This window comes from Hetaerina americana, unplaced genomic scaffold (genome assembly GCF_022747635.1).
Source record: "Hetaerina americana unplaced genomic scaffold, ioHetAmer1.1.p SCAF_161, whole genome shotgun sequence".
Lineage (NCBI taxonomy): Eukaryota > Metazoa > Arthropoda > Insecta > Odonata > Calopterygidae > Hetaerina > Hetaerina americana.
Window position 1 is genome coordinate 70,092 of NW_027286721.1, and position 25,307 is coordinate 95,398.

The 25,307-nt window shown below is 39.9% G+C and overlaps 1 protein-coding gene across 4 annotated transcripts in view; it reads left to right on the top strand.

Annotated features, from left to right (window-relative positions):
- Nucleotides 1–4,593: 4,593 nt before the first annotated feature.
- The window catches only part of LOC139687080 (lysosomal-associated transmembrane protein 4A), a 50,162-nt gene continuing 29,448 nt past the window's right edge, over nt 4,594–25,307 (top strand). The window contains exons 1-3 of one of the 4 annotated variants that reach the window (XM_071584184.1): nt 4,594–4,758; nt 16,630–16,742; nt 21,234–21,352. In XM_071584184.1, coding sequence (XP_071440285.1) covers nt 16,644–16,742; nt 21,234–21,352 — 218 coding nt within the window. In that variant the 5' untranslated portion in view covers nt 4,594–4,758; nt 16,630–16,643. Of the gene's footprint in view, nt 4,759–5,362; nt 5,479–13,548; nt 13,568–16,629; nt 16,743–21,233; nt 21,353–25,307 lie in introns of those variants that run through there. The other 3 variants (XM_071584183.1, XM_071584182.1, XM_071584185.1) reach the window with 3 other exon arrangements.

Genomic DNA, 25,307 nt, shown 5'->3' on the forward strand with positions numbered 1-25,307 from the left:
TCTTCCCATGCCTCTTTGATCATTTCCTCAGCATACAGGTTGAACAGCAACGGTGATAATGGGCAACCCTGCCTTACACCCCTTCCTAACACTGCCCATCCTGACTCCCCGTTTCCCACCCGCACCTGAGCAGTCTGAGACATGTACAGGTTGCGGATTAGCCTCCTTTCCCTCCAATCTATTCCTATTTTCTGCAATATACTCATTAGTTTTTCCCAATTCACTCTATCAAACGCTTTTTCGAAATCTACGAAACAGGCAAATACCTCCTGGTTGTGTTCTATATTCCTCTCGATTAATAATCTCATTACTGCAATGGCATCACGCGTACCTCTCCCCTTCCTAAACCCAAACTGATCCTCCCCTAAGTAATCATTTGCCCTACTCTCTATCCGTTTGTTTATGATCCTGAGAACAACTTTAGCTGCGTGGGATATCAAACTAATTGTCCTATAGTCCTCACATGACGTGGCCTTTACCTTTTTCGGAATCGGAACTAAAACTGATCTCACAAAGTCTTCCGGCCAGATTCCCTCCTCATAAATGCTACGGATCAGCCCATATAGCCTCTTCCTCCCACATTTTCCTAAGCATTTTAAAAGTTCCACGGGAATGTTATCTACCCCCACGGCCTTATTTAGTTTCATCTCCCTTAATGCCCTTTCTATCTCATTGTCTAGTATGCCTGGACCTAAGCTGTCTTCCTCTACGTCATTTTCTTTTTCAATGTCTAACTGTGTTGGTCTGAGTTCTTTACTATACAGTTCTTCTATATACTCCTTCCATCTCTCTTGGATCTTTCCTGCGTCAACTATTACCTTACCCGCCTTATCTCTAACTATTAGCATAGCTCTTCCTTTCTTACTTCCCGATAACGATTTAACTTTGCTGTACAGCGCACCGATTTCACCCTTCCTCTGCAGACTTATATATATATATATATATATATATATATATATATATATATATATATATATATATATATAATTTTATATATATATATATACCTATAAATACATGTGTATATATATAATTATATATAAATATATAAATATATATATATGTATATATAAATATATAAATATATATATATGTATATATAAATATATAAATATATATATATGTATATATAAATATATATATATGTATATATAAATATATTTTTATATATATATATATATATATACACACACACACATTCAAACACGATATCCCACCAAACGGCGAACAAATATAAGGAAAAGGGATAGGAACACATATAAAGGACGAACACAGGAGAGGTGGGGAAGACGGAATCAAGCAGATCACGAATGCAAAAATAATTCCTAGACCGGGATTTGAACTCCGGATCTTTCGACTTGCCATTGGGCCGATGCTCTCTAAACCATTTGAGCTATCCACTGAGATCTGCGATGCTTTATGCAACCTAGTGCCCCGATTCACTTTGGCCAAGAAATGGCGCTAGGGAGCTAGGTAGGAAGATATATATATATATATATATATATATATATATATATATATATATATATATATATATATATATATATATATATATATATATATATATTGTGACATAATAACATATTGTGAGTGTCCTTTCTTTGTGTCTCTATATTCTACAAATCTACATCCGTGTTCATATATATATATATACCACGATTGTACGGAAAAACTTACATGAGCGGCACAATAATGGGCTGACACATTATAACACAAATAGAATAGAATAGCAACATTTAAAAGGACACTCACACGGTAAATTGTTCGAGCTTTTGGCCCTCTCAGAGGCCTTCTTCAAGAGAGACTGAAAGAAGGCCTCTGTCTCTCTTGAAGAAGGCCTCTGAGAGGGCTGAAAGCTCGAACAATTTACCGTGTGAGAGTCCTTTTAAATGTTGCTATTCTATTCTAATTGTGTTATATTGTGTCAGCCTATATATATATATATATATATATATATATATATATATATATATATATATATATATATATATATATACAGGTATATATATATATATACACACACCTTCTGATCAAAGGAGGGTGGGATGGTCCGAGAGGGAGGGAGGGTGGAGGGGTCAAAAGGTTACAATGTAGCTGGGAAGAAAAGAGAGTTACATCTTTCTGTGTCGATCGTTGACTTGGAAGAGTGATAGGTCTAGGAGTGGGAGGGATACGAAATTTTGTTGATAAGTTCATCTTTCCAACGGACGCATTTCAAAGTATCAAACTGCTCCAAAGCATCGAGCCTTTGACCTTCATTTTCAAAATGAATAATTTTAGTCACAAAGTCAATTTTGTGCTCACTTTTGATGAGGTTCTTTGCAAAGAGGGATGTTATGTCCTGATTCTTTATACAAGTTTGGTGTTCTTTTATCCTTTATATAAAAATTTCTATCCTGTTCGCCCGATATATACTTCGTGTTGCATTCTGAGTATTTTTATTCATACACTCCACTCCTCTCGTTCTTGGGGACTTTGTCGTTAGGCTGAGAGATATCAGGTTCTTAAGGCATGAATCACTGTTAAAGGGACATTTAATTATTTCTTTATGCAAAATTTTAATGGTTTTTTGAGGAATAATCCCTAGATAAAGTATTCTTTACCATTTGGCAGTGGAATCTTTTAAATGTTCGGGGTTGTAAATGTGGCTTAAGGCTATTTTTGTAAGTTTATACCCGGAAAAGTTTATTAATTAGATCTTCTGAATAACCATTGTTTCCATTTCAATTACATTAAGTTCCTTATTTTCATTGTATTTTGAAATAGGGATAGCAGTTATACGGTGGATCATTGCATGAAATGCTGGAAGCTTTTGTGTGAAGCAATGCCTTGAGGAGGAATCAGTTAATTGGTCCATATACATTTCTTTCCTAAAAATGGAATACTGTAACCCGCCTTTGTCTTTACAAATGGATAGGTCGAGGACATTTAGGGGAACCTTTTTCCTCTTATTCACCCATAAATTGTACATTAGAATTAGTAGAATCCAAATGTGCTAGAAACTTATCCAGTTGCCTATTGAAACCTGTTCATAGATAGAAGACATCGTCTGCATTTCTAAACTAACAAAATACATTATTAATGAGAGGGTGAGCTGAGGAGAACAAAACTTTTTTCAAAATTGTTCATATTAAAATCGGCCAGGAGTCGGGACAAAGGTGAGCCCATGGCTAAAGCATTGGGTTGTTGGAAATATATTTCGGTTACTTCTGTTTGCTTTGGTTAATGAATAAATATTTTTGTTTTCCACATATTCTTTCATAATTCAATTTAATCTCACACAGTTTGCTTTGCGTTTGATGTTTAATTGGCACAAAACTTTAATTTTTTGATTCCAGTATTGCATTCGCTGGAGATATCTTTTGAAGAGTTTCAATATAGTACTAATCGCAAAGATCTTGAAGACAAAACAGTATATACGGAGTTAATATGGTAACTCTCCGTATAAAATGAATATAGCAATCTAGTCTCATATGTAACTCATTGCCTGGGTTGACTCTTTCAAATTTGACCTCAAATCAATCTAAAGCCACTTGCAAACATAGTAATAACAGCTAGGTGCTTCTTAAATAATAACTGATTCTAATACAAAATTATAAAACTAATTATATTTGACGGTAGTTACTTCTATTATGTAATTTTCCTATATTTTTCCTTATCGATCACGTCTTGTTGTATTTAAAGTTCTTTTACTTATCCCTAGAATCTATGTTAAGAGAGCAGTGTTAATACACGTCAAAAACTCTCGTTTCAGTAGAAATGCAGGCTTAATGCAAATTATATAATTCAAATACTTTACTTAAAGATACAACTTTCCGAGGTATGTCCACAAACGTAAACTGAAGCCACAAAAACTTTATTTTGCTTTAATTCAGTCTAAATTGATTTTGTTCCCTTCTTCAAAGTACTCTACAATCGTAGGGTACATTTCCATCTTCTTTTCCTCCATTTAAAGCACCCTTTGGAAGTCCTCTTGGCAGTTAGGCTTCTTAGTTTTCTCGTCGTTTCTTGCTCTATTGTGTGTCTTCTACATCTTGTGCCCAATAATACAATGTCCCCTCATCACATTTTTGTATTTTTTGAATAGAGAAAGTCGCAGGGGGGCGAGATCTGGTGAAAAAGGAGGATGACCAAGGAGCAAGATGCTTGAATTTTTTGCGAGAAACTGGAGAACATTCAATGCTGAATGTGCAGGTGCATTATCATGAAGAATCCATCAATCATGTTCGGTTAAAATAGTAGTGCGGACTGTTATGACCTTTATCCCTTATTTTAGGGGCACTGTCCATATTATTTCATCACGTAAGTCTAAAGCTCACCTTTTTCAAACACAAATAATGTGCGGGAAAGTATTGTCAACCTTGTATAAGATAAATATATATTTAAGGAGAGCCATAATGATACTTTTCAATGGATAGTTGTAGGGAAAGAAATCAATAATTGTTTTATGTAATGATTTAAGTGTATTACAGAAGCACATCCTCGTTGTTTTTGTCAAAATCTTTAATTTACCGAGATACAAGGGAAATGTTAATTTTTTATTTTGTGTTGGCCAAAGTGCTCATTTCGCTCCTCAATTGTTCAAAGAAAGAAACGTCGTTAGAGTGGTTGGTATCGTAGTGATGCAGTTATCGGTCTGGGCGGAGGACGTAAAGATTTTCGACTAAGTGGGCAGTCTTATTTGGTTAATTTAGGAATCCAACTCAAAATTTTACACTGCCGTGTGCTGTCAACCTTTACTCTACAATCGGCGTTCAGGTAGGTAAATAATTGTCTTTCTATAAATGTATGATGAGAGTAGCCTTGAGAAGTGTTGTTTTCAATGCATAGTCGGGTGCTTACTGCCCATTTCCCGTGTATCTATTCCATAAGCTAAACATACAGACGGATATTTCATTACCTCTCGTTACAGGTTATTAACATGTTCTATCGGCATTTTCCTCCGCATTATAAATAAGCATTCCGCCATCTTAGTTCATCTTCGATCGGTTCATTTCATCAGGCAAAGGTCTATTTGAAATGCCTTTTTAATCGTATAACAGCCCGTTCTCTGAATTATTACAAATGTCTATGTACTTTAAACGAGTCTGAATGAAGTGATGTGTATGGTGAAGTGCATTTGGTGCGAATTTTTTGTTGTATTTAGTCCGTCGCTTGTATTTATTGATTGCAATGTCAATGTTTATTCCTGAGTGGGCGATAACATTCAGGCGATCCGGAAGTGTTTGTACGAATTATGTATTTTGTGAATTCAGATGTATGTTTCTTTATGTTACGTAGAGTATCGATTATGTGATGTGCCGCATTAGTGGTCAGTTCAGTTAGTATATTCTCACTCGATCGCTAGTCTGAATCAGTGAGTGTCTTATCGCAGTTTTATTGTCTTCGTAAGTCACGAGTCTGACCTGGCTGAATTGTTCGGGACGAACAAAGCTCGCCCTGTCGTCAAGTAATCAATAATGTCGTTTCCTTTGCGGGGTAAGTTATGTCAGTGCGTTTTATCTTACCGTATTCCTTGGACGTTTTATCAAATAGCATTAAATTTATCGGCAGCTTAGCGTGACGTTTAATTAGGTGTGTTTTTTGGTTACGTAATCTTATTTTTCATTCCCTGGGACGAATTCGGAGGAGAACTTCAGCACTCGTGATAATTAGTCGACGTATGATTCATTTTGTTACGACTTTCAATTTAATGTTTCATCGGGAAGTATTCAGTTTATTCTTGCGTTATCTCCGATATGAGTCACCGAATAAGGTAAAGTCAGATGGTTGTTTTTGAATGCATTTGGTTTAGTATTTGTCTTTCGTTGCAGTGACTCATGAGGCGTACTGATGTTGACACTTTATTAAAGCCTTCAGTGGTTTTGCACAACATTTCTCTCTGGACAAGGCATAGTTTTTGTTTCGCGATCTAGGACGACGATATGGCAAGTCAAGGTCATTTGGACGGACGATGTCGCGAATATTCTGAGTGAGGTTGTAACTTATTTGGGAAGAACCGAAGGGCTTTTTAGGGTGCTTGAATGGTTGGATTGACGCGTATTTTTTGTGCTATTTTATTGTGAATCACCAGTGCGTCCATTTTGTCGATATAACATTTCAAAAAGAAACTTAAACCTTTTCTCGAATGCACACCTAATTGGTTTGTTCTATGCGAATTTCGTTCTGTGTGATTCTGTTCTTATGTAATTTAATTGGCTGTGCTACGATATGAAAATGCAATGATCAAAGGTGGAACTTTCTTTTTTATTCGCTCGAATAATTCAAGTAGAGCAATTAATCTATTTTTTTAGCAGTCCCTACCCTTTGTAATTTCTCGTTTAATCGTAAACATTTCGACTTAGACCGATTATTTACTGTTTGCTTCGCAAATATTGAGAACTTAAGTCTCCGAATTACGACTTGATTGCTTTAATTCGGGACATTGCATTATTTTACTGGTCAACACTATAACATAACGTAACATCATAAGGTTGTACGTGGTCAGCATGTCATTGGAAATAAAATTAATTGCATTTGTGTGTTAATGTAATGACTGGCCCTCCTAGAACTTAATGATATTCATAAAATCGTATATTTATAAAGTAACCTTGTGAAGAAAATAAATACCGGTTCGTTAGTACTTAAAATATGACGCAATCAAGGTCGTTAAACATGGAAAAGGGAAATGAAGACAAAGCAATATTAAAAGTTGTTTTCTTCCTCGCTCATCATGGCAGACACAATACTGCAGTGAAAGTTTGCAAGCCAGGCCGATATAGTAATTATACTTAGTATCTTTGTGATTATCCGGTTAATTATGGCGAACTAGACGATAGCGTTTTAAGCTTGACTGCCGGATTTTTATCTTCGTAGAGATTAAGGTCTGTTGTGGGGTGATTACTTCCGCGGAAGGAATATATTTCATCTTTAAATCTTCGAAGTGTACTTCTTCACCTACTTTCCCGGAAATGAGTTCTTGTGAAATATTACTAAACGAATATTACGTAGACGATTCGGCCATTAACCATTTGGATTTCACGCAATAAGCTAGGACGTTTTATACTGTGCATACGTATAGGTAATTATTGATCGGGACATGTTTATTCATTGCGCATTTTGCTTTTCAAACTTTGTACCTTTTGTTATCTCTCCCACGATCGTGTTTTAATCCGCGAAAACAACATGGCAGCCATTAGCTTAGAATATTTTAACAATGTACCAGTTTAATGTTTTGGATATTAACCCTCTTAGTGCGGCGGGCCGATATATCGGCTCTTGCGTCGGCTATTGTTTAAATCGTTGTAACTTATGGTTTTTTCTTTAATAATTTACGGTTTTTGTGCTATCGATAGGTTGAATTCCATAGAATTACCTAACTAATTTTTTAATTTTTTATTTGCAATTTTAAATGCTTTTCTAAAAGTATAATTCTTACTATAATTTTTCGTTCAGTTTTGTACATGTCGGGAAGCTCAGCCTAATTGTTTGCTCGTTTTTTTTCTGAGTGGTCTTTCCACTATGAAAAGCCATTGAAAGGCTACTAATCTGTTTTTATCTCTAATCTCTTGAATGTGTTATGGTGTGGTGGTGTTGATATATAGCCGCTTATTCAGACTTTGTTGAGACGATGGAAATGAGAGCACTGCTTTGTAATTATTTTGGTTTCATTGCCGTTCATCCTATCTAATCAATTGTGCCCTGTGTATTGGATTACATTGTCAGCAGTTCTCTGTGAGTTAGAACTTTGTTTTTTTCTGCCTTTAGATTGTAAGCACATTGCCGCAGTCTCAAGGAAAGGGGAAAAGTCCCAAAAGTTGACCTAGGTGAGATCAGCCTTTTTCAACAAAATCGAACTATGCAGAGGCTGACAAAAAAATTTGCATTTCACTGGTTTTTCTTTATTTATTTATAATATTTTCTACATGTCTTTTTGATTCTTTATTATATATAAATAATGTAGTTTTATTGAAAAATGTTTGAACAAAATATTAGTATTGTCTAAAAATTGAAATATTATTGCTAAAAAAATATTCTTCAAGTTTATAATACTGATATAATTACATTTATTTTTCAGATGATGTAAATGTATTACATCATTATTAACTACAATATTATATTTTAAAATAAAAAAACTGCATATGGATATCCAAACAAATAACTTCATAATGTTTTTTTTTCCTAAGGTGATACATTTTCTTAAATTACCCTTCGCACTTCTCCCTAGTACCCCTGGAATCCCCACTGCACTAAGAGGGTTAACTGGAAATATAATAGCTCCTGCGGTTTTTGAGGAAACATGATTATAGGTTACTCGTTCAAGTTTTCGCTCAGTTGACAGATATCTGATGGTGAAGTAATGCGATTCTTGAGTCATGATAACATTTGTACGTATCCGGGAAATGTCGGAAGGAAGGCGGAATTAGTATCGGGGGCAGTATTTTGAAGGAAATTAAATTGGGAATGATGATATAATTAATAATTTATACCGAGCATGACCTGTTCCTTCGGCCTGTTGCTTAGTAATCTAGATTCAATCTATTTTTGCAATTTTCTGGCATGTTGTGTGGAACGTATTTCACCTGATAATTAAAAAAATAATCGACGACCGTTATTTAAACGGTACCCACTTTTGGGAAATTGTAAGTATTGTCCTTTTTCATTGAAAAAGATGAAATATTATTCTTTTGTTGACCTAAACATAAACTGGTCACCATGTACAGGTTGCGGTCCGATTGTTATGCAATTATTTTTTTATTGCAAGTAATTTATTGGACAGATTTGCACAGGAACTTAAAATTCTTTAAAGTGGGGCAATGGGGCAGCTTTGGGACCTGGTTTTTGGTCAGGAACTCGCGGGCAAAAGGCGTGTTGTCGTGATGGGAGGGGCCAGGTAGCGGAGATGTCTTTTCTCGTCCCGATGACACATTTTCGGTGTCTTTCAAAGCACATCCGCGTAGTGGGGAGCGTCAAATGTCGGTCATTGAGGCACAAACTCCTTACGGACCACTCCTTTACTGTCGAAGACGACAATGAGCATTGTTTTCACTTTAGATTTGATCATTCTTGTGTTTTTGGGCTTGGGAGGCGTGTCAGGTGTGCCACTCGGAGAGCTTTTGGGCATTTTGTTTCCAGGTCGTATGAAAAAAACCCAGGTTTCATCACCAGTGATTGCGCTGTCCAAATAATCAGGTTTATTCTCAATACGTTGCAAAAGTTCACATTGAAATTTCATCTCGGTTGGTCCTTTGGATGTCTGACAACACCTTAAGGCACGAGCTTGGCGCCAACTCTCCTCATCGCTTAATTTTCAGTAGCAATGCAAAAAACACGACAGTAGATGACAAGTTCAGTTCTTCATCAACGATCTTGATACTCAAACGACGGTCTGAGTCCGACAGTTGTCGAACACAAGTGGTATTGTTGTCGGTTTTGCTGTTTGACGGCCACCCAGATTATTGTCTGTCTTGTGAACCTCTTCCCAGCCCTCCTTAAAGGTCTTTAACCACCTCAAACCTCACGAGTTGAACAGAGAAGAGTCCCCCCAAAGTAAGCCTCACCATTCATTCTGTTAGTCTCCTATCGAGAGATTTTATTTCAGTCTAGCACATAACTTGGTCATTGCATAACATGGCTCAATCATCTATTCCATTTTTTCATAACACATTCGGAACGCGGAGTTTTATAATAACTGATGTATTTACACACATTGTAACACAGTTTGAGACATAGTGGACATATTTTGAGAGATGGGGTAGGTTGATATTTTGTGAAAATCCATAGGTAAATCCCAAAGAAAGAAAGTCAACACTTAATACATTCCCATGAGAAAGAACCCGGCAAGTTGAAAGACCCACTGTTCAAATCCCGGTCTAGGAAATGATTTTACACTTGTGATCCGTTCGATTCCGCTTTCCCCACCTCTATTGTGTTCGTCATTTATATGTGTTCCTATCCCTTTTCCTTTTATCTATTTCTATGTGAATGAGTATTTATTTGCCGTTCGGCGGGATTTCCTGTTTGAATGTGTATTAGGCCAATGTGGCTCGTCTCTTTCTTCTGGCTATGCGTGCCAGGAAATGCACTGTTCCTATCCTTTATATGGTGTTGTATGATTGCTATACTACTATCATTTCCTCTTGTGTGTTGTCTGTTTCTCCTTTGGTGGGTCAATCAGCTCCCTAACTCCATCTCTTCGCCAAAGAATCGAGGCACTAGGTTGCATAAAATCTGCAGATCTCAGTGCAAATTATGTTTCATCGACCGCTCAAGTGGTTAGAACATTGGCCCAATGGCAAGTCGAAAGATATGGTGTTTTCAAATCCCGGTCTAGGAAATATTTTTGCATTCGTGATTCGTTCGATTCCGCCTTCCCCACCCCTACTGTGTTCGTACTTTATGTGTGTGTTCCTATCCCTTTTCCTTATATCTATTTCCATATGGAGTATGATGTTCTATTACTGATTTACACATTTCCATGAGAAAGAACCCAGCAAGTCAAAAGACCCACTGTTCAAATCCCGGTCTAGGAAATATTTTTGCATTCGTGATCTGCTCTCGATTCCGCCTTCCCCACCTCTCCTGCATGCATGATTGCTATACTACTATCATTTCCTCTTGTGTGTTGTCTGTTTCTCCTTTGGTGGGTGAAACAGCTCCCTAACGCCATCTCTTGACCAAAGAATCGGGGCACTTGGTTGCATAAAACCCACAGATCTGAGTGTAAATTACGTTCTAGGAAATATTTTTACACTTGTGATCTTCTCTCGATTACAACCTTACCCACCTCTCCTGTGTTGGCCTCTTAGCGTACACTTTCATCTTTGCTAAATCATCAGGAACAATGCGAATTATGGAAGTACGCAACTAGTCCAGTTCATTGCCAACCATCTTGATACTCAATCCACGGTCAGAGTCCAACAACTGTCGAACCCGAGCCAAGTTGTTGTCAGGTTTGCTGGTTGACGTTTGCCCAGAGCATTTTTCATCGTGAACATGTTTCTGGCCTTCCTTAAAGGCCTTAAACCACGTCAAAACTACTGAGTAGGACAGAGCAGTCTCTCCGCAAGCCTCACGAATCATTTTGCTTGTCTACTCAACAGATTTTTTCAGTTTAGCACAAAATTTAATGGCATGAGGTTGCTTGATGGTAGACTCCATTTTTTCCTGACACGGCCAGTGAGCAGAGGTTTGCAATAACTGTTGTCATGCCACTTCCACAGCTTGGAGAGCACTGAGACTGGTTCCGAGGCAAAGCTTAGTGTTCCCCTCACTTGCTCCAAGTGGTTCGATCAAGCTCCGATCAATGGGAGCGTCATGGGAAACTCAGTTGCAATGCTATTGAGAAGCACCCTGTATGAGTGCAGTTCAATAAGCACCCGTGTTATAAATGAAGAAATCATTTTTTCAAAAATATTTTTTTTTCAGCATAGTTCCCTTTTAGAAAGATACACTTCTCCTAACGTTCCAGCCATTTTTTTAACCCCTCCGAAAAATAGGATTTGTCAAACTCTCTCCAAAATACGACTCTGTCTCTTGGCGATAACTTCCTTATTTGAGCTGAATTTTTATCCCCGCGAGCCATTTCTTCATTTTAGGGAATGAGAAAAAGTCGCAGTCAGCCAGATCGGGTGAATACGGGTGACAATTGTCTCATTTTGCCAATCTATTCATGTAAAATATTAATTGGCGTTCCGGTCGACACACCCCCCACGGCCTCTGCTACTTCATGCACTTTTGTTCGTCGATCAGCGAGAATCATGGCGTGGATTTTTAGAATGATTTCCTCGGTATAACCACGTCTGCCTTGGGCATCCTGGTCGCTCCTCATCAAAAACAGACGTTCGCCCACGTTTAAATTTGTCGAACCAATATCTAACCGTGGTCATAGATGGCAAGAAGTGTCCCCATCCAACAGCATCCAACTTTGCTTCCATCTCCTCACATTTCTTCCCATCCAAAAAGAAAACAAAAATAGCAAATTACCAAAAGATACTGCTCTTTTTTTCCATCTTCAAGCGAAAATCACAAAAAAACACGTCTTACACTTGAATGGCTACCAAATCCAAACTAACCTTTTTAAATCATTCTGAAATTAGTTACACCGTCGTTTGATAGATGGCAGCACACGTTGATAGCATAAACTTCCCTAAGGAAAACGCCCTTTGTCGTCAAACACGGGTACTTATTGAACTTCCCTCGTATATCAGATTAAGAGTTAGGTCACGTTGAAAGATATGTTTGATAGCCTTTAAGTTAATAAAACGAAAGAGAGATGGTAATTTTTTCCACACTTTATTTTTAAGTCGACCGGTTTGGTCGCATAGGCGACATCATCACGTCTGATGCAATGTCTTTGATTGCCTTGATTTCCTTGGCGAAGTTCTCGGTGGACATGGGGATGTTGAGAGATCTGTCTACCATGGAATAGAAAGCGGCCATCTTATGGGAGGGTTGGTGCCGGGAGTCGGAGGGGATGACTTGGTCTGTGGTAGTTTCTTTCCTGTAGATTGCGAAGTCGTAGCCTTTTTCCGTGGTTGTAATTGTTAAGTCGAAAAAGTTAATACTATGCTTGGTTTCTTTTTCACAAGAGAACTTAATATTTTTGGATTGGGAATTTAACTTATTCAAAAATATGTCCAGTTGTCTCATCGTACCAATCCACACTGCAAACACGTCGTCAACGTATCTGTACCAACAACAGGGTTCGTCCGGAAAATAAGTGTCCTGAGCTCAGGAAAACAAATTTATTGCACTTTTACATATCTTAAGCTAATATTCCTCAAAATAGGACCCTTGTGAGTCGATACACTTGTTCCAGCGGCGTTCCCATTCCTGGAACGCTCCCGCGAAGGCATCATCGGGAACCTCGAAGACACGTCGTCACGGCCTCTTCTCTGCCCTCCACGAACATCTTGTGCCACCGAAAGATCATGTTTCTGGACATGGCTGACTCCTCGTAAGCCTGGTTAATCATACCGACAGTTTCGGTAGACGATTTCCCAAGCTTTACCGCAGATTTGATGGAATAACGCTGCTCCAAAAACTTCGGCATCGCGTTCCGTGACGTGGGTCGAGGGTGGAGGCTCGCGTTAACAGAGCTCCTCACTACACCACAGCTCAGAGCCGACTGCCTTTTTCAGCGAAGCTTGCCAACATACCCCCCTTCAATCGCAGCCCGTCAGAGCGGTGCTGGGTGCGCCTGGAGCGGCGCGCCCAGCCCAGGAGTCAGTACACTTAGTTTCCGGACGAACCCTGAATGTATAAAACTGGTGTTCACTGAATGATCACTGAATATAACCTTTCCTGAAAGTCATTCTTGTATAAGCCCGCCAAAAGTGGTGAAAGAGGTGACCCCATTGCTAAGCCGTCCTTTTGTTGGAAGAATTTGCCATTGAATTTGAAGTAATTCTCTTCCACACACCCTCTTAGTAGTGCCAGAAACTCGTCGAGGAAGGGTGGTTCAGCTCTGGCGTTCTTCAATGTTTCTTCGGTTACTTTAACGGTTTCGGAAATTGGAATGTTGGTGAACAGGTCTTTCACGTCGAAAGACACTAGGATGTGCTTGGAAGACGGGAGCTCTCTCTGGGTAAGATGTTGGCATAGTTCCGTTGAGTTCTTAACCCCGTATCTTGGTTTGAAACCTGTGACTTCTCTGAAGAGTGAATTTAGATGGGAGGCTAGTTTCCTTGACGGAGGGGCAACACTGGAGACTATTGGTCTTATTGGCACATTTGTTTGATGTATCTTTGGGAGACCAAAGAATCGTGGAGTTTGCAGGTTCATCACTGTCACTGTGTACGTCTTACTTGGTTTGATGATACTTGGGGCAGAAGTGAGGGCCTTTTTCACTAATTTTTGGAATTTGTTTGTAGGGTCACATGGTAGCTCCACTATCGGGTTGTTGTCAATAAAAAATTCGTTGCACTTATTAACATATTCGGTCTTTTCCATCACTACGACTGCATTGTCTTTATCCGCTTTTTCTAAAATTAAATTTTCTTCCTTTAACAGCTTTTGAACAGACTTTAAGGATTTTTAAATAGTTCGAAAAATGTTTTTCGTAGTGGTTACTTCGCTTGATTAATATGGAAATATTATGGGAAAGGACAGTTTTCTATCTTCTATCACTTTTAAAAAGGACTGCGTCACAGTCCACGATTAAATTTTCCAGCTCTTTTATGCCTAAGGGGAAGGTTGGGGATGTACTTTAATCCTTTCTGCAAGAAATGGATGTCTTGCTCTTTAAATTGAACGTTGGATAAGTTCACCACTCTACAGGGTTCATCTGGAAAATAAGTGTACTGAGCTCAGGAAAAAAAATGTATTACACTTTTACATATCTTAAGCTAATATTCCTCAAAATAGGACCCTTGTGAGTCGATACACTTGTTCCAGCGGCGTTCCCATTCCTGGAACGCTCCCGCAAAGGCATCATCGGGAACCTCTCGAAGACTCGTCGTCGACCTCTTCTCTGCCCTCCACGAACATCTTGTGCCACCGAAAGATCATGTTTCTGGACATGGCTGACTCCCCGTAAGCCTGGTTAATCATACCGACAGTTTCGGTAGACGATTTCCCAAGCCCTACCGCAAATTTGATGGGATAACGCTGCTCCAAAAACTTCGGCATCGCGTTCCGTGACGTGGGTCGAGCGTGGAGTTTCGCGTTAACAGAGCTCCTCACTACACCACAGCTCAGAGCCGACTGCCTTTTTCAGCGTCTCTTGCCAACATACCCCCCTCCAATCGCAGCCCGTCAGAGCGGTGCTGGGCGCGCCTGGAGCGGCGCGCCCAGCCCAGGAGTCAGTACACTTATTTTCCGGACGAACCCTGTATATTGGCTGCCCATATACAACTCTCTCAGCGTTAGTTATAGCTTTCGAATGCTGCCTTGAGCACTTCTTTCAGAATAGACTCTTTAGTCGTATGCCGTGGTGTGATACGGTTGGATTTCTTTTCTGATTGTTTCAAATCTGGGTTCTTTCATGGTGGGTTTTAACTTAGGGGGATATAGGGAAGAGCTTGCTGGAGAATGACCGTGGAGGGAGTGGTGTGGTTGTGTTGTTTTTGATCAAAACCCCTGTATCAATCAATCATCTGTTTATCGCCAGTACGTTGTCGTGAAGAAAGCACAATAATCTGTGGAAAAGTACGAGTCTTTCTTTTTAGTATGGATATTAAATACTTCCACGAAGTGAAGCCTGAAACAAAGTATGTAGCAAGACCTGGCAAAAAGTACATCAAATAGCAATTATTTAAGTTTCAAAACCATGTATTTATTTGGCAACATACTCACCGTTGTTAAGGCTAACTCACATTTTATCTCCCAACGTGTATAAAAAGTTTTATTCATTCTGTCACTGAAAAACGAACTCTTCCGGACTTTTCTCGGATTCAGGACTTGACATCTGCGCCTTCGCCTCGTCGTCTGGATGTGTTACGATTGACCCTTTGAGGTTGACCCTTTGAAGGTTGAAGGTGACCCTTTGAGTTGAGAGGAAATAAATAAAAATCGTGAGGTCAGGGGAACTAAAGAGGGTGTTGAATTGGTTCTAAGTTCAGGTTTCGCAGAGCCTCTTCCAGTTGCGCGCAAGGTGTGTGGCAGCAAGCATTGTAGTCATGTTGCAAAGATTATTGGCTCCAGGCTGCTGCCTTTTGATTCGTGTTGAGGTGGGGAATGTTACTTCCACGTGCCACCAGACCAGGAGTACTTCTGAAGATCATTTTGTTTGTAGTACTAGAACACGTCTCCATACTTCTGCTTGTCAAAATACACTGGATGAATGTAACAACCTCAAACCTGCACATGTGTGTTGAGGGGGAATGTTACTTCCACATGCCCACACTAGGATGGCTTATGAAGGTCATTTTGTTTGTAGTACTAGAACACGTTTCCATACTTCTGCTTCTCAAAATGCACTGGATGAATTTAACGACCTCAAAACTGTTGTTGAGGGGGAATGTTACTTCCACATGCCCAGACCAGGAGTGCTTGTGAAGGTCATTTTGTTTGTATAGTCTACAAGCATTTGATTGCATTAGTTTTCAACCTACCCCTTGTATATAACTCATGCAGTCCTATACTTGTGGGGGAATGTTACTTCCTCTTGCGACTATGTGGCATGTGTAAGTAACATTCACCTTTTCCATCTTCTAAAGGTAAATTTGTTTGTGGTCTACAAGCATGTGTGCATTAGTTTTCGACATGCCCCGTGTGTTAAACTCATGCAGTGCTATACTTATGGGGAAAGTTACTTCCGCATGCGACTATGTGGCACGTGGAAATAACATTCCCCTTACTCCCCCCTTCTAAAGGTCATTTCGTTTGTGGTCTACAAGCATGTGTGCGTTAGTTCTCAACCTACCCCATGTATAGAACTCGTGCAGTGCTATACTTGTGGGGGAATGTTACTTCCGAATGCGACTATGTGGCCTGTGGAAGTAGCATTCCCCTTACTACCCCTTCTAAACATCTTTTAGTGTGTGGTCCACAAGCATGTTTGCATTAGTGTTCAGTCTTCCCTGTGTGTATAACTCTTGCAGTGCTCTACTTAAAGGGGAATGTTACTTCCACTTGCGACTATGTGGAGTGCCACTTAAAACGAAAGCAGTCGTTAAATCCCCTCTCTCTCTCCTCTTTTCATTCCAGTGAGCGATTCCAGGATGAGGTTTAAGTTTGGGAGCGATCGACGGAATGATTGGCGTTGCTGTTTCTGCTGCCACGTCCGTACCGGGACTATATTCCTCGGTTTGTGGCACCTGGTATGTATAATCAATCCTGTGCGCAAAAGCAAACGTCGGTATTTTTGGACGTATGGGACAATCCTGAAAGAGTTCTGTGATTTGTTTCAGAATGCAATCAACCTTGTCTTAATAACATTAGTAGTAATGATAATTTTTTTATATTTCCTGATAAGAGTATTGTATGGGTTGTACAAGGTTACAAGGGGTTTGTACAAGGTTACAAGGGGTTTGTACATGGTTACAAGGGGTTTTTACAAGGTTACAAGGGGTTTGTACATGGTTACAAGGGGTTTGTACATGGTTACAAGGGGTTTGTACATGGTTACAAGGTATGTACAAGGTTACAAGAGGTTTGTACATGGTTAAAAGGGGTTTGTACATGGTTACAAGGGGTATGTACAAGGTTACAAGGGGTTTCTGCATGGTTACAAGGGGTTTGTGCATGGTTACAAGGGGTTTGTACAAGGTTACAATGGGTGTGTACATGGTTACAAGGGGTTGGAACAAGGTTACAAGGGCTTTCTACATGATTACAAGGGGTTTGTACATGGTTACAAGGGCTTTGTACAAGGTTACAAGGGGTTTGTACATGGTTACAAGGTATGTACAAGGTTACAAGGGGTTTGAACATGGTTACAAGATTACAAGGGGTTTGTACATGGTTACAAGGGGTTTGTACAAGGTTACAATGGGTTTGTACAAGGTTACAATGGGTTTGTACATGGTTACAAGGGTTTTGTACATGGTTACAAGGGGTATGTACATGGTTACAAGGGGTTGGAACAAGGTTACAAGGGCTTTGTCCATGGTTACAAGGGGTTTGTACATGGTTACAAGGGGTTGGAACAAGGTTACAAGGGCTTTATACATGATTACAAGGGGTTTGTGCATGGTTACAAGGGGTTTGTACATGGTTACAAGGTATGTACAAGGTTACAAGGGGTTTGTACATGGTTACAAGGTTACAAGGGGTTTGTACATGGTTACAAGGGGTTTGTACGTGGTTACAAGGTATGTACAAGGTTACAGTGGGTTTGTACATGGTTACAAGGGGTATGTACATGGTTACAAGGGGTTGGAACAAGGTTACAAGGGCTTTGTGCATGGTTACAAGGGGTTGGAACAAGGTTACAAGGGCTTTGTACATGGTTAAAAGGGGTTTGTACATGGTTACAAGGGGTATGTACAAGGTTACAAGGGGTTTGTGCATGGTTACAAGGGGTTTGTGCATGGTTACAAGGGGTTTGTACAAGGTTACAATGGGTTTGTACATGGTTACAAGGGGTTTGTACATGGTTACAAGGGGTTTGTACATGGTTACAAGGGGTTTGTACATGGTTACAAGGGGTATGTACATGGTTACAAGGGGTTGGAACAAGGTTACAAGGGCTTTCTACATGATAACAAGGGGTTTGTACATGGTTACAAGGGGTTGGAACAAGGTTACAAGGGCTTTATACATGATTACAAGGGGTTTATGCATGGTTACAAGGGGTTTGTACATGGTTACAAGGTATGTACAAGGTTACAAGGGGTTTGTACATGGTTACAAGGTTACAAGGGGTTTGTACATGGTTACAAGGGGTTTGTACGTGGTTACAAGGTATGTACAAGGTTACAGTGGGTTTGTACATGGTTACAAGGGGTATGTACATGGTTACAAGGGGTTGGAACAAGGTTACAAGGGCTTTGTGCATGGTTACAAGGGGTTGGAACAAGGTTACAAGGGCTTTGTACATGATTACAAGGGCTTTGTACATGATTACAAGGGGTTTGTACATGGTTACAAGGGGTTGGAACAAGGTTACAAGGGCTTTGTACATGCTTACAAGGTATGTACAAGGTTACAAGGGGTTTGTACAAGGTTGCAAGGGGTTTGTACATGGTTACAAGGGGTTTTTACAAGGTTACAAGGGGTTTGTACATGGTTACAAGGGGTTTGTACATGGTTACAAGGGGTTTGTACATGGTTAAAAGGTATGTACAAGGTTACAAGAGGTTTGTACATGGTTAAAAGGGGTTTGTACATGGTTACAAGGGGTATGTACAAGGTTACAAGGGGTTTGTGCATGGTTACAAGGGGTTTGTGCATGGTTACAAGGGGTTTGTACAAGGTTACAATGGGTTTGTACATGGTTACAAGGGGTTTGTACATGGTTACAAGGGGTTTGTACATGGTTACAAGGTATGTACAAGGTTACAAGGGGTTTGTACATGGTTACAAGGTTACAAGGGGTTTGTACATGGTTACAAGGGGTTTGTACGTGGTGACAAGGTATGTACAAGGTTACAGTGGGTTTGTACATGGTTACAAGGGGTATGTACATGGTTACAAGGGGTTGGAACAAGGTTACAAGGGCTTTGTGCATGGTTACAAGGGGTTGGAACAAGGTTACAAGGGCTTTGTACATGATTACAAGGGCTTTGTACATGATTACAAGGGGTTTGTACATGGTTACAAGGGGTTGGAACAAGGTTACAAGGGCTTTGTACATGGTTACAAGGTATGTACAAGGTTACAAGGGGTTGGAACAAGGTTACAAGGGCTTTGTGCATGGTTACAAGGGGTTGGAACAAGGTTACAAGGGCTTTGTACATGATTACAAGGGCTTTGTACATGATTACAAGGGGTTTGTACATGGTTACAAGGGGTTGGAACAAGGTTACAAGGGCTTTGTACATGGTTACAAGGTATGTACAAGGTTACAAGGGCTTTGTACATGGTTACAGGGGTTGGTACAATGTACAAGGTTTGTTTTAAATGATGAGGTCTCCCAATTGTTTTAATGACAGACAACTTGTGTGAGATAGTTTGAATTTTATCGTTACTTCTCTCGAAATAATCTCTGTTGCTGTTAGAGAGGTTCTTTCCCCTCGCTGGAAGAATGTTGTCGTTTGTAGGCAAGGCTCCCCTAGGTTTATCGTCGGCTTTCTTTAAACTATTGAAGAATGGTCAAATGTATTGTTTTTTCGAAGAGTACCCAAATATTTTGGGCATGACCAAATACTTCTGTCTTCTCCCTGTGGCGTTAAAAGAATTTTTTGACTTAAAAAACAAGAACTCTCTGAATAATCCTTAGTTATTCAACCAAGGCAAAGGGCATTTAGATTACAGGCCCTGAAGCAAGTGTGTCTAGTCTGCTGTCGGAAGCACAAATGCCCAAAAATGCAAAAGTATCGAGTAGGTAGGAGAATAATACTTCGCTGAGTGGATGCCAGGAATAAGTGTAGCTGACTGTAAGAAGTTTTTGGTGACATGTGTGTAGTTGTGTGGTGGAAGAAATAGGAGTAGATTGGAATAGGGATAGGGGGCTAATCCCCAACACGCATGTATCTATCAGACTACTATCAGGTGTTACCTCATGTTCGTTAAAACACGTCTAACCTTAGCGTCTGCCACGGACAAATAAACAGTGAACACTGCTGAAAATTTTGTCATACTTAAGGGGCATGTATTGTAATGTACAGGAAAAGTGGATGAAGGGGGTATTGATTGGCAATAGTGGGATGTTGAAGACTGTAATAGAGGGGAGAGTGTTAAGCAAATGAGGAAAGGGAAGGAACAGGATAGGGATGTCTTGGATAGGGGATGAAGGGAGGAAGAGAGTACTCGGAGATGAAAAGGGACCTGATGTAGAGTAGGATGCTGTGTTTTTGTGTATTGTTAGGAGTAACTAAATATTTATTTAGTTGCGGTGTCCATCGAAAACCTACCTTAAAAGTCAAAGTAGTAGGGACGTAAGGAGAAGAATTGCGCTAGGCAAAGAGGCTTTCACAGAAGGAGAAGGGAGTTAAGATGAGAGGGACATTGAGTAAGGATGTTAAGAAAAGACTCCTTAGAAAACTTTGATATTGAGCGTATTTATGTGTGTGGCTATGGAAACGTGGTCATTGAAGCAGTAGGATAGACGTAGACTGGAGGCTATTGTAGATATGTGGGTGTGGAGATGAATGGAGAAGGTGAAATGGACAGAGAAGAAAACAAACGAGGAAGTACTTGGTATGGTGGGCGAAGAGAGGGGTTTGTTGGGAGAAATCCTATGGAAGCAGGAAAAGTGGATGAAGGGGGTATTGACTAGCAGGGGGATGTTGAAGACTGTAATAGAGGGGGGAATGTTTGGCAAAGGAGGAAAGGGAAGGAACAGGATAGGGATGTTGGATGGGATGAAGGAAGTACTCAGAGATGAAGGGGGACCTGATGTAGAGTAGGATGTTGTGTTTTGCTAGGGGTCACAAATTATTTAATTAGTAATTACGTCCATCCAAAAACCTACCTTAACCGGTAGATTACCTCACAATAATACCAACGTAACAAAACAAAATTTGGACAATCAGACTGTCCAACCCTGCAAAATTTAAAAAGTCCCCTTATTTTTTTAACACACCTCATGGGTGTGGTTAGTCTGTGTACGTCAGATACCCGCTAGAATATCTCGTTGAAGAAACCGGTGTCGTGCGATGAGTTTCCCCTGAGCTGGTGCAGGAAGTAATGTTTTGTTCTCTTTCCAGATGCTGCACATATTGGCGCTGTTGGTGATTGCCGTCATCTTGAGGAATCCGGAAGTGGTGATTGACTACGGGGATGACTCTTATGCCGGAGAGGAGAACTCGGTCAGCAGTCAGAACAAGTAAGGGAAGCTTGCTACCCTGTCCGATAAATAAGCTGAGGCCATAAATAGGTTAATTTGCATAATTTAGTCTAGTTCACATTTTGTTCCCTTCAAAGTACCCTCCATTCGTGTGCCTATGCCTTCTTATTCCATCTTCTTCTGTTCATTCGCTGCTTGAAGCACTCTCAGGAAGTCCTTTAAGGCAGTTAGGCTTAATTGTTACGAGACCATACAAGCTGTCAAGACGAGTGTCACATTGGTCGATCAAATGAGGTGAAAACTCAAGAAACGGTGAAGAATATCCACAAAGTGATACTGGATGACCTTCTACTGGGAGTCCACGAGCTAGTGGACATAGTAGGCATTTCAAAAAGTCCGGGACATCGCATACGAGGGCGGTTCAATAAGTACCCGTGTTATAAATGGAGAAATCATTATTTCATTAATATTTATTTTTATATTTCAACAGAGTACCCTTTATTAGAAAGATACACTTCTCCAAACGTTCCGGCCATTTTTTTAAACCCTCCAAAAAATAGGATTTGTCGAACTCTCTCCGAAATAGACTCTGTCTCGGAGATAACTTACTCATTTGAGCAGAATTTTTATCCCGCAAGCCATTTCTTCACGTTATGGGGAATAAGAAAAAGTCACAGGCAGCCAGATCGGGAGAATACGGGGGGTGCGGCAGCAATTCATACCGTGGTTCGTGCAGTTTGGTGGCGACAACTCCGGGATCAGTTTGTTGTCCACCGTGAGCAATGGCAACACCCATCGGGCCTATAGTTTTCTCATTTTGCCAACTTATCATGCAATAAAATATTAATTGCCATTCCGGTCGACACACCTCCCACGGCCTCTGCTACTTGGCTCACTTTCCGGGACATCGCATACGAGGGCAGTTCAATAAGTACCCGTGTTATAAATGGAGAAATCAGTTTTTCAGAAATATTTATTTTTATTTTTGAAGATAGTCCCCTTTATTAGAAAGATATACACTTCTCCCAACATTCCATCCATTTTTTTAACCCTTACAAAAAATAGGATTTGTTGAACTCTCTCTCCAAAATACGACTCTTTCTTGGCGATAACTTCCTTGTTTGAGCTAAATTTTGTTCCGGCGAGCCATTTCTTCATGTTAAGGGGAATAAGAAAAAGTCACAGGCAGCCAGATCGGGAGAATACGGGGGGTGCGGCAGAAATTCGTGCCGTGGTTCGTGCAGTTTGGTGGTGACAACTCCGGGATCAGCTTGTTGTCCACCGTGAGCAATCACGGCACCCATCGGGCCGACAATTTTCTCATTTTGCCAACTTATCATGTCGAATATTAATTGCCGTTCCGGTCGACACACCTCCCACGGCCTCTGCTACTTTGCACACTTTTGTTCGTCGATCAGCGAGAATCATGGCATTGGACTTTTTGAATGATTTCCTCGGTATAACCACGTCTGCCGTCTGGCGTCCTGGTCGCTCCTCATCAAAAACAGATGTTCGCCCACGTTTAAATTCGTTGAACCAATATCTAACTGTGGTCATAGATGGAGAAGTGTCCCCATCCAACAGCATCCAACTTAGCTTTCATCTCCTCGCATTTCTTCCCATCCAAAAACAAAACAAAAAGTGAATTACCGAACAATACTGCTCTCTTTTTCCATCTTAGCATAAAATCACAAAAAACACATCTTACACTCGAATGGCTGACAAATCCAAACTAACCTTTTTAAATCAGTCTGAAATTTGTGGTTTCACGGTCGTTTGATAGATGGCAGCACACGGTGATAGCATAAACTTCCCTCAGGAAAATGTCCTTTGTCATCAAACACGGGTACTTATTGAACCGCCCTCGTATTAACTGAAAATTTGCAAACTGAAAACGAGCAAAACCAGTGTTGTGAAGATGTTTCAATTGAGTGTTTGGCGAAGATTCACAGCAGCAAATTGGAATTTTTTTGTGATGTTTCATAGCAATGGATGAAACATGGGTACATTACTTCGTACCCGAGACAAAAGAACAATGGAAAGAATGGATTCAAAAGGGAGAACTGACTCCAAAGAAGGCAAAGACCGTTTCATCTGCAGACAAGGTCAAGGTGTTGGTTAATATGGATGTGTGTGGGATAATTTTCATTGACTACTATCTAGAAAAAGGAAAAACTATCCCTGGAGAGTATTATGCAAATTTATTGCAATATTTGAGCGAAAAAATCAAGCAAAAGTGGCCACATTTGGCTGTGCAAATCTGCTCTGTATATTACTTTAAAATAATAAATGCATTACTTTGAGAAAACACGGAAAAATAGAAATATTTCATCTCTCTAATCTTATATTTGCGATCTCTCTGCCCGTAATACGTTGGGGTTTGTATTAATGTCCTTGATGTCATCGGAAAAGGACCCATCTTCTAAGTGTACTTAATAAGTTTAATCTATATTGTAAACGCCACTGTGTAAAGGGAATCCCAGCCTAAATATTCTAGCCAAAGTACTCGTTGAAGACGACCATCGCTCCGGACGGCAAGAACCGACATGAATGTGGACAGAGTGAGGACACTGCTGAACACAGACTGATGCTTAACCAGTCCAGAAGAAATTGCAGGCCAGTTGGGTCTGTCTGCATCCAACGCATTATTTCACAGGATTTGGCCATGCGCAAGGTGTGCGCCAAGATGGTGCCGAAAATTCTGCCATGGCGCGCTTGTCATCAGACAGCTCCTGGCCATATACGGCATTGCCACATAGCCGTACCCGCCCTATTCTCTCGATCTGGCACCACCAGACTACTTCTTCTTCCCCATGATGAAAAGACAGCTCAAGGGACGACGTTTTGACTCGATAAAGGCCGTTCAAGAGGCTTCGGCGAGGGTCATCAATGGCATCCCCAAAGAAAATATCCAGCGGGCATACGGGGAATGGGAGCAAAGGTTATACTAAGTGTGTAGCAGCTCAAGGAGCATACTTTGCAGATTATTAAGTCCATGTAAGTATATCGTCAATAGAATTCTTGTAAAAAAGTCAGTCATACTACTTTTGGGTGCGATCCTGTATGTCCTTGATGTCATCGGAAAAGGACCCATCTTCTAAGTGTATTTAATAAGTTCAATCTATATTGTATACACCTCTGTGTAAAGGGAATCCCAGCCTAAATATTCTAGCCAAAGTAGTTATGCTACTGCGTTGGTCATAGCGATGTTTTTGACAAATCTAACCCCACAATCCCAGAAATATTATTTATTATTTATTTATTTTATTTACACAATTACGTTGCAATTAGGCGAATTTCCTGGTGGCAACGGTCAGGTTAAGTCAAAGATAACTCTTATGACGAAAATTACAAACGTACACATATAAAAACAGATAAGAGACAAAATATTTTTACATACAATGACACTTCCACATCACATACAAACAAACTTCCACGTCTAAGATTTGATTCAAAATGACCAGCAAAACAGTCAAAGGCATGCCGCAAACCATATTGGTGGATTTTGTCTTGTTAAAGGTGGGTTAGCATCAATAATTATCTTGCAGGATGACTATACAATGCTTGTCTATACACAAAATTTGCACACAACTTGAGAGGCTATTGCGAAACTTATAGAAATTTGAACGGGTTCCAAAACACCCTCCTCCTTACTCCCATATGCGATCTTGCGATGCCTTGAGATTTTTATTTATTTATTTATTTACACAATTACGTTGCAATTCGGCGAATTTTCTGGAAGCAATGGTCAAGTTAGGCCAAGATAACTCTTACAACAAAAATTACATACGAGCACATATAAAAACAGATAAGAGACAAAATATTTTTACATACAATCACACTTCCACATCACATACAAACAAACTTCCACATCACATACAAAACACCGTCCACATCACATACAAACAATATTTTTACAACTACAATGAAGTTTATTACCCAGTGGATGCTTTACATTTCAACTTAAAACTTCTAAAATTGGATGGAAAGGGCT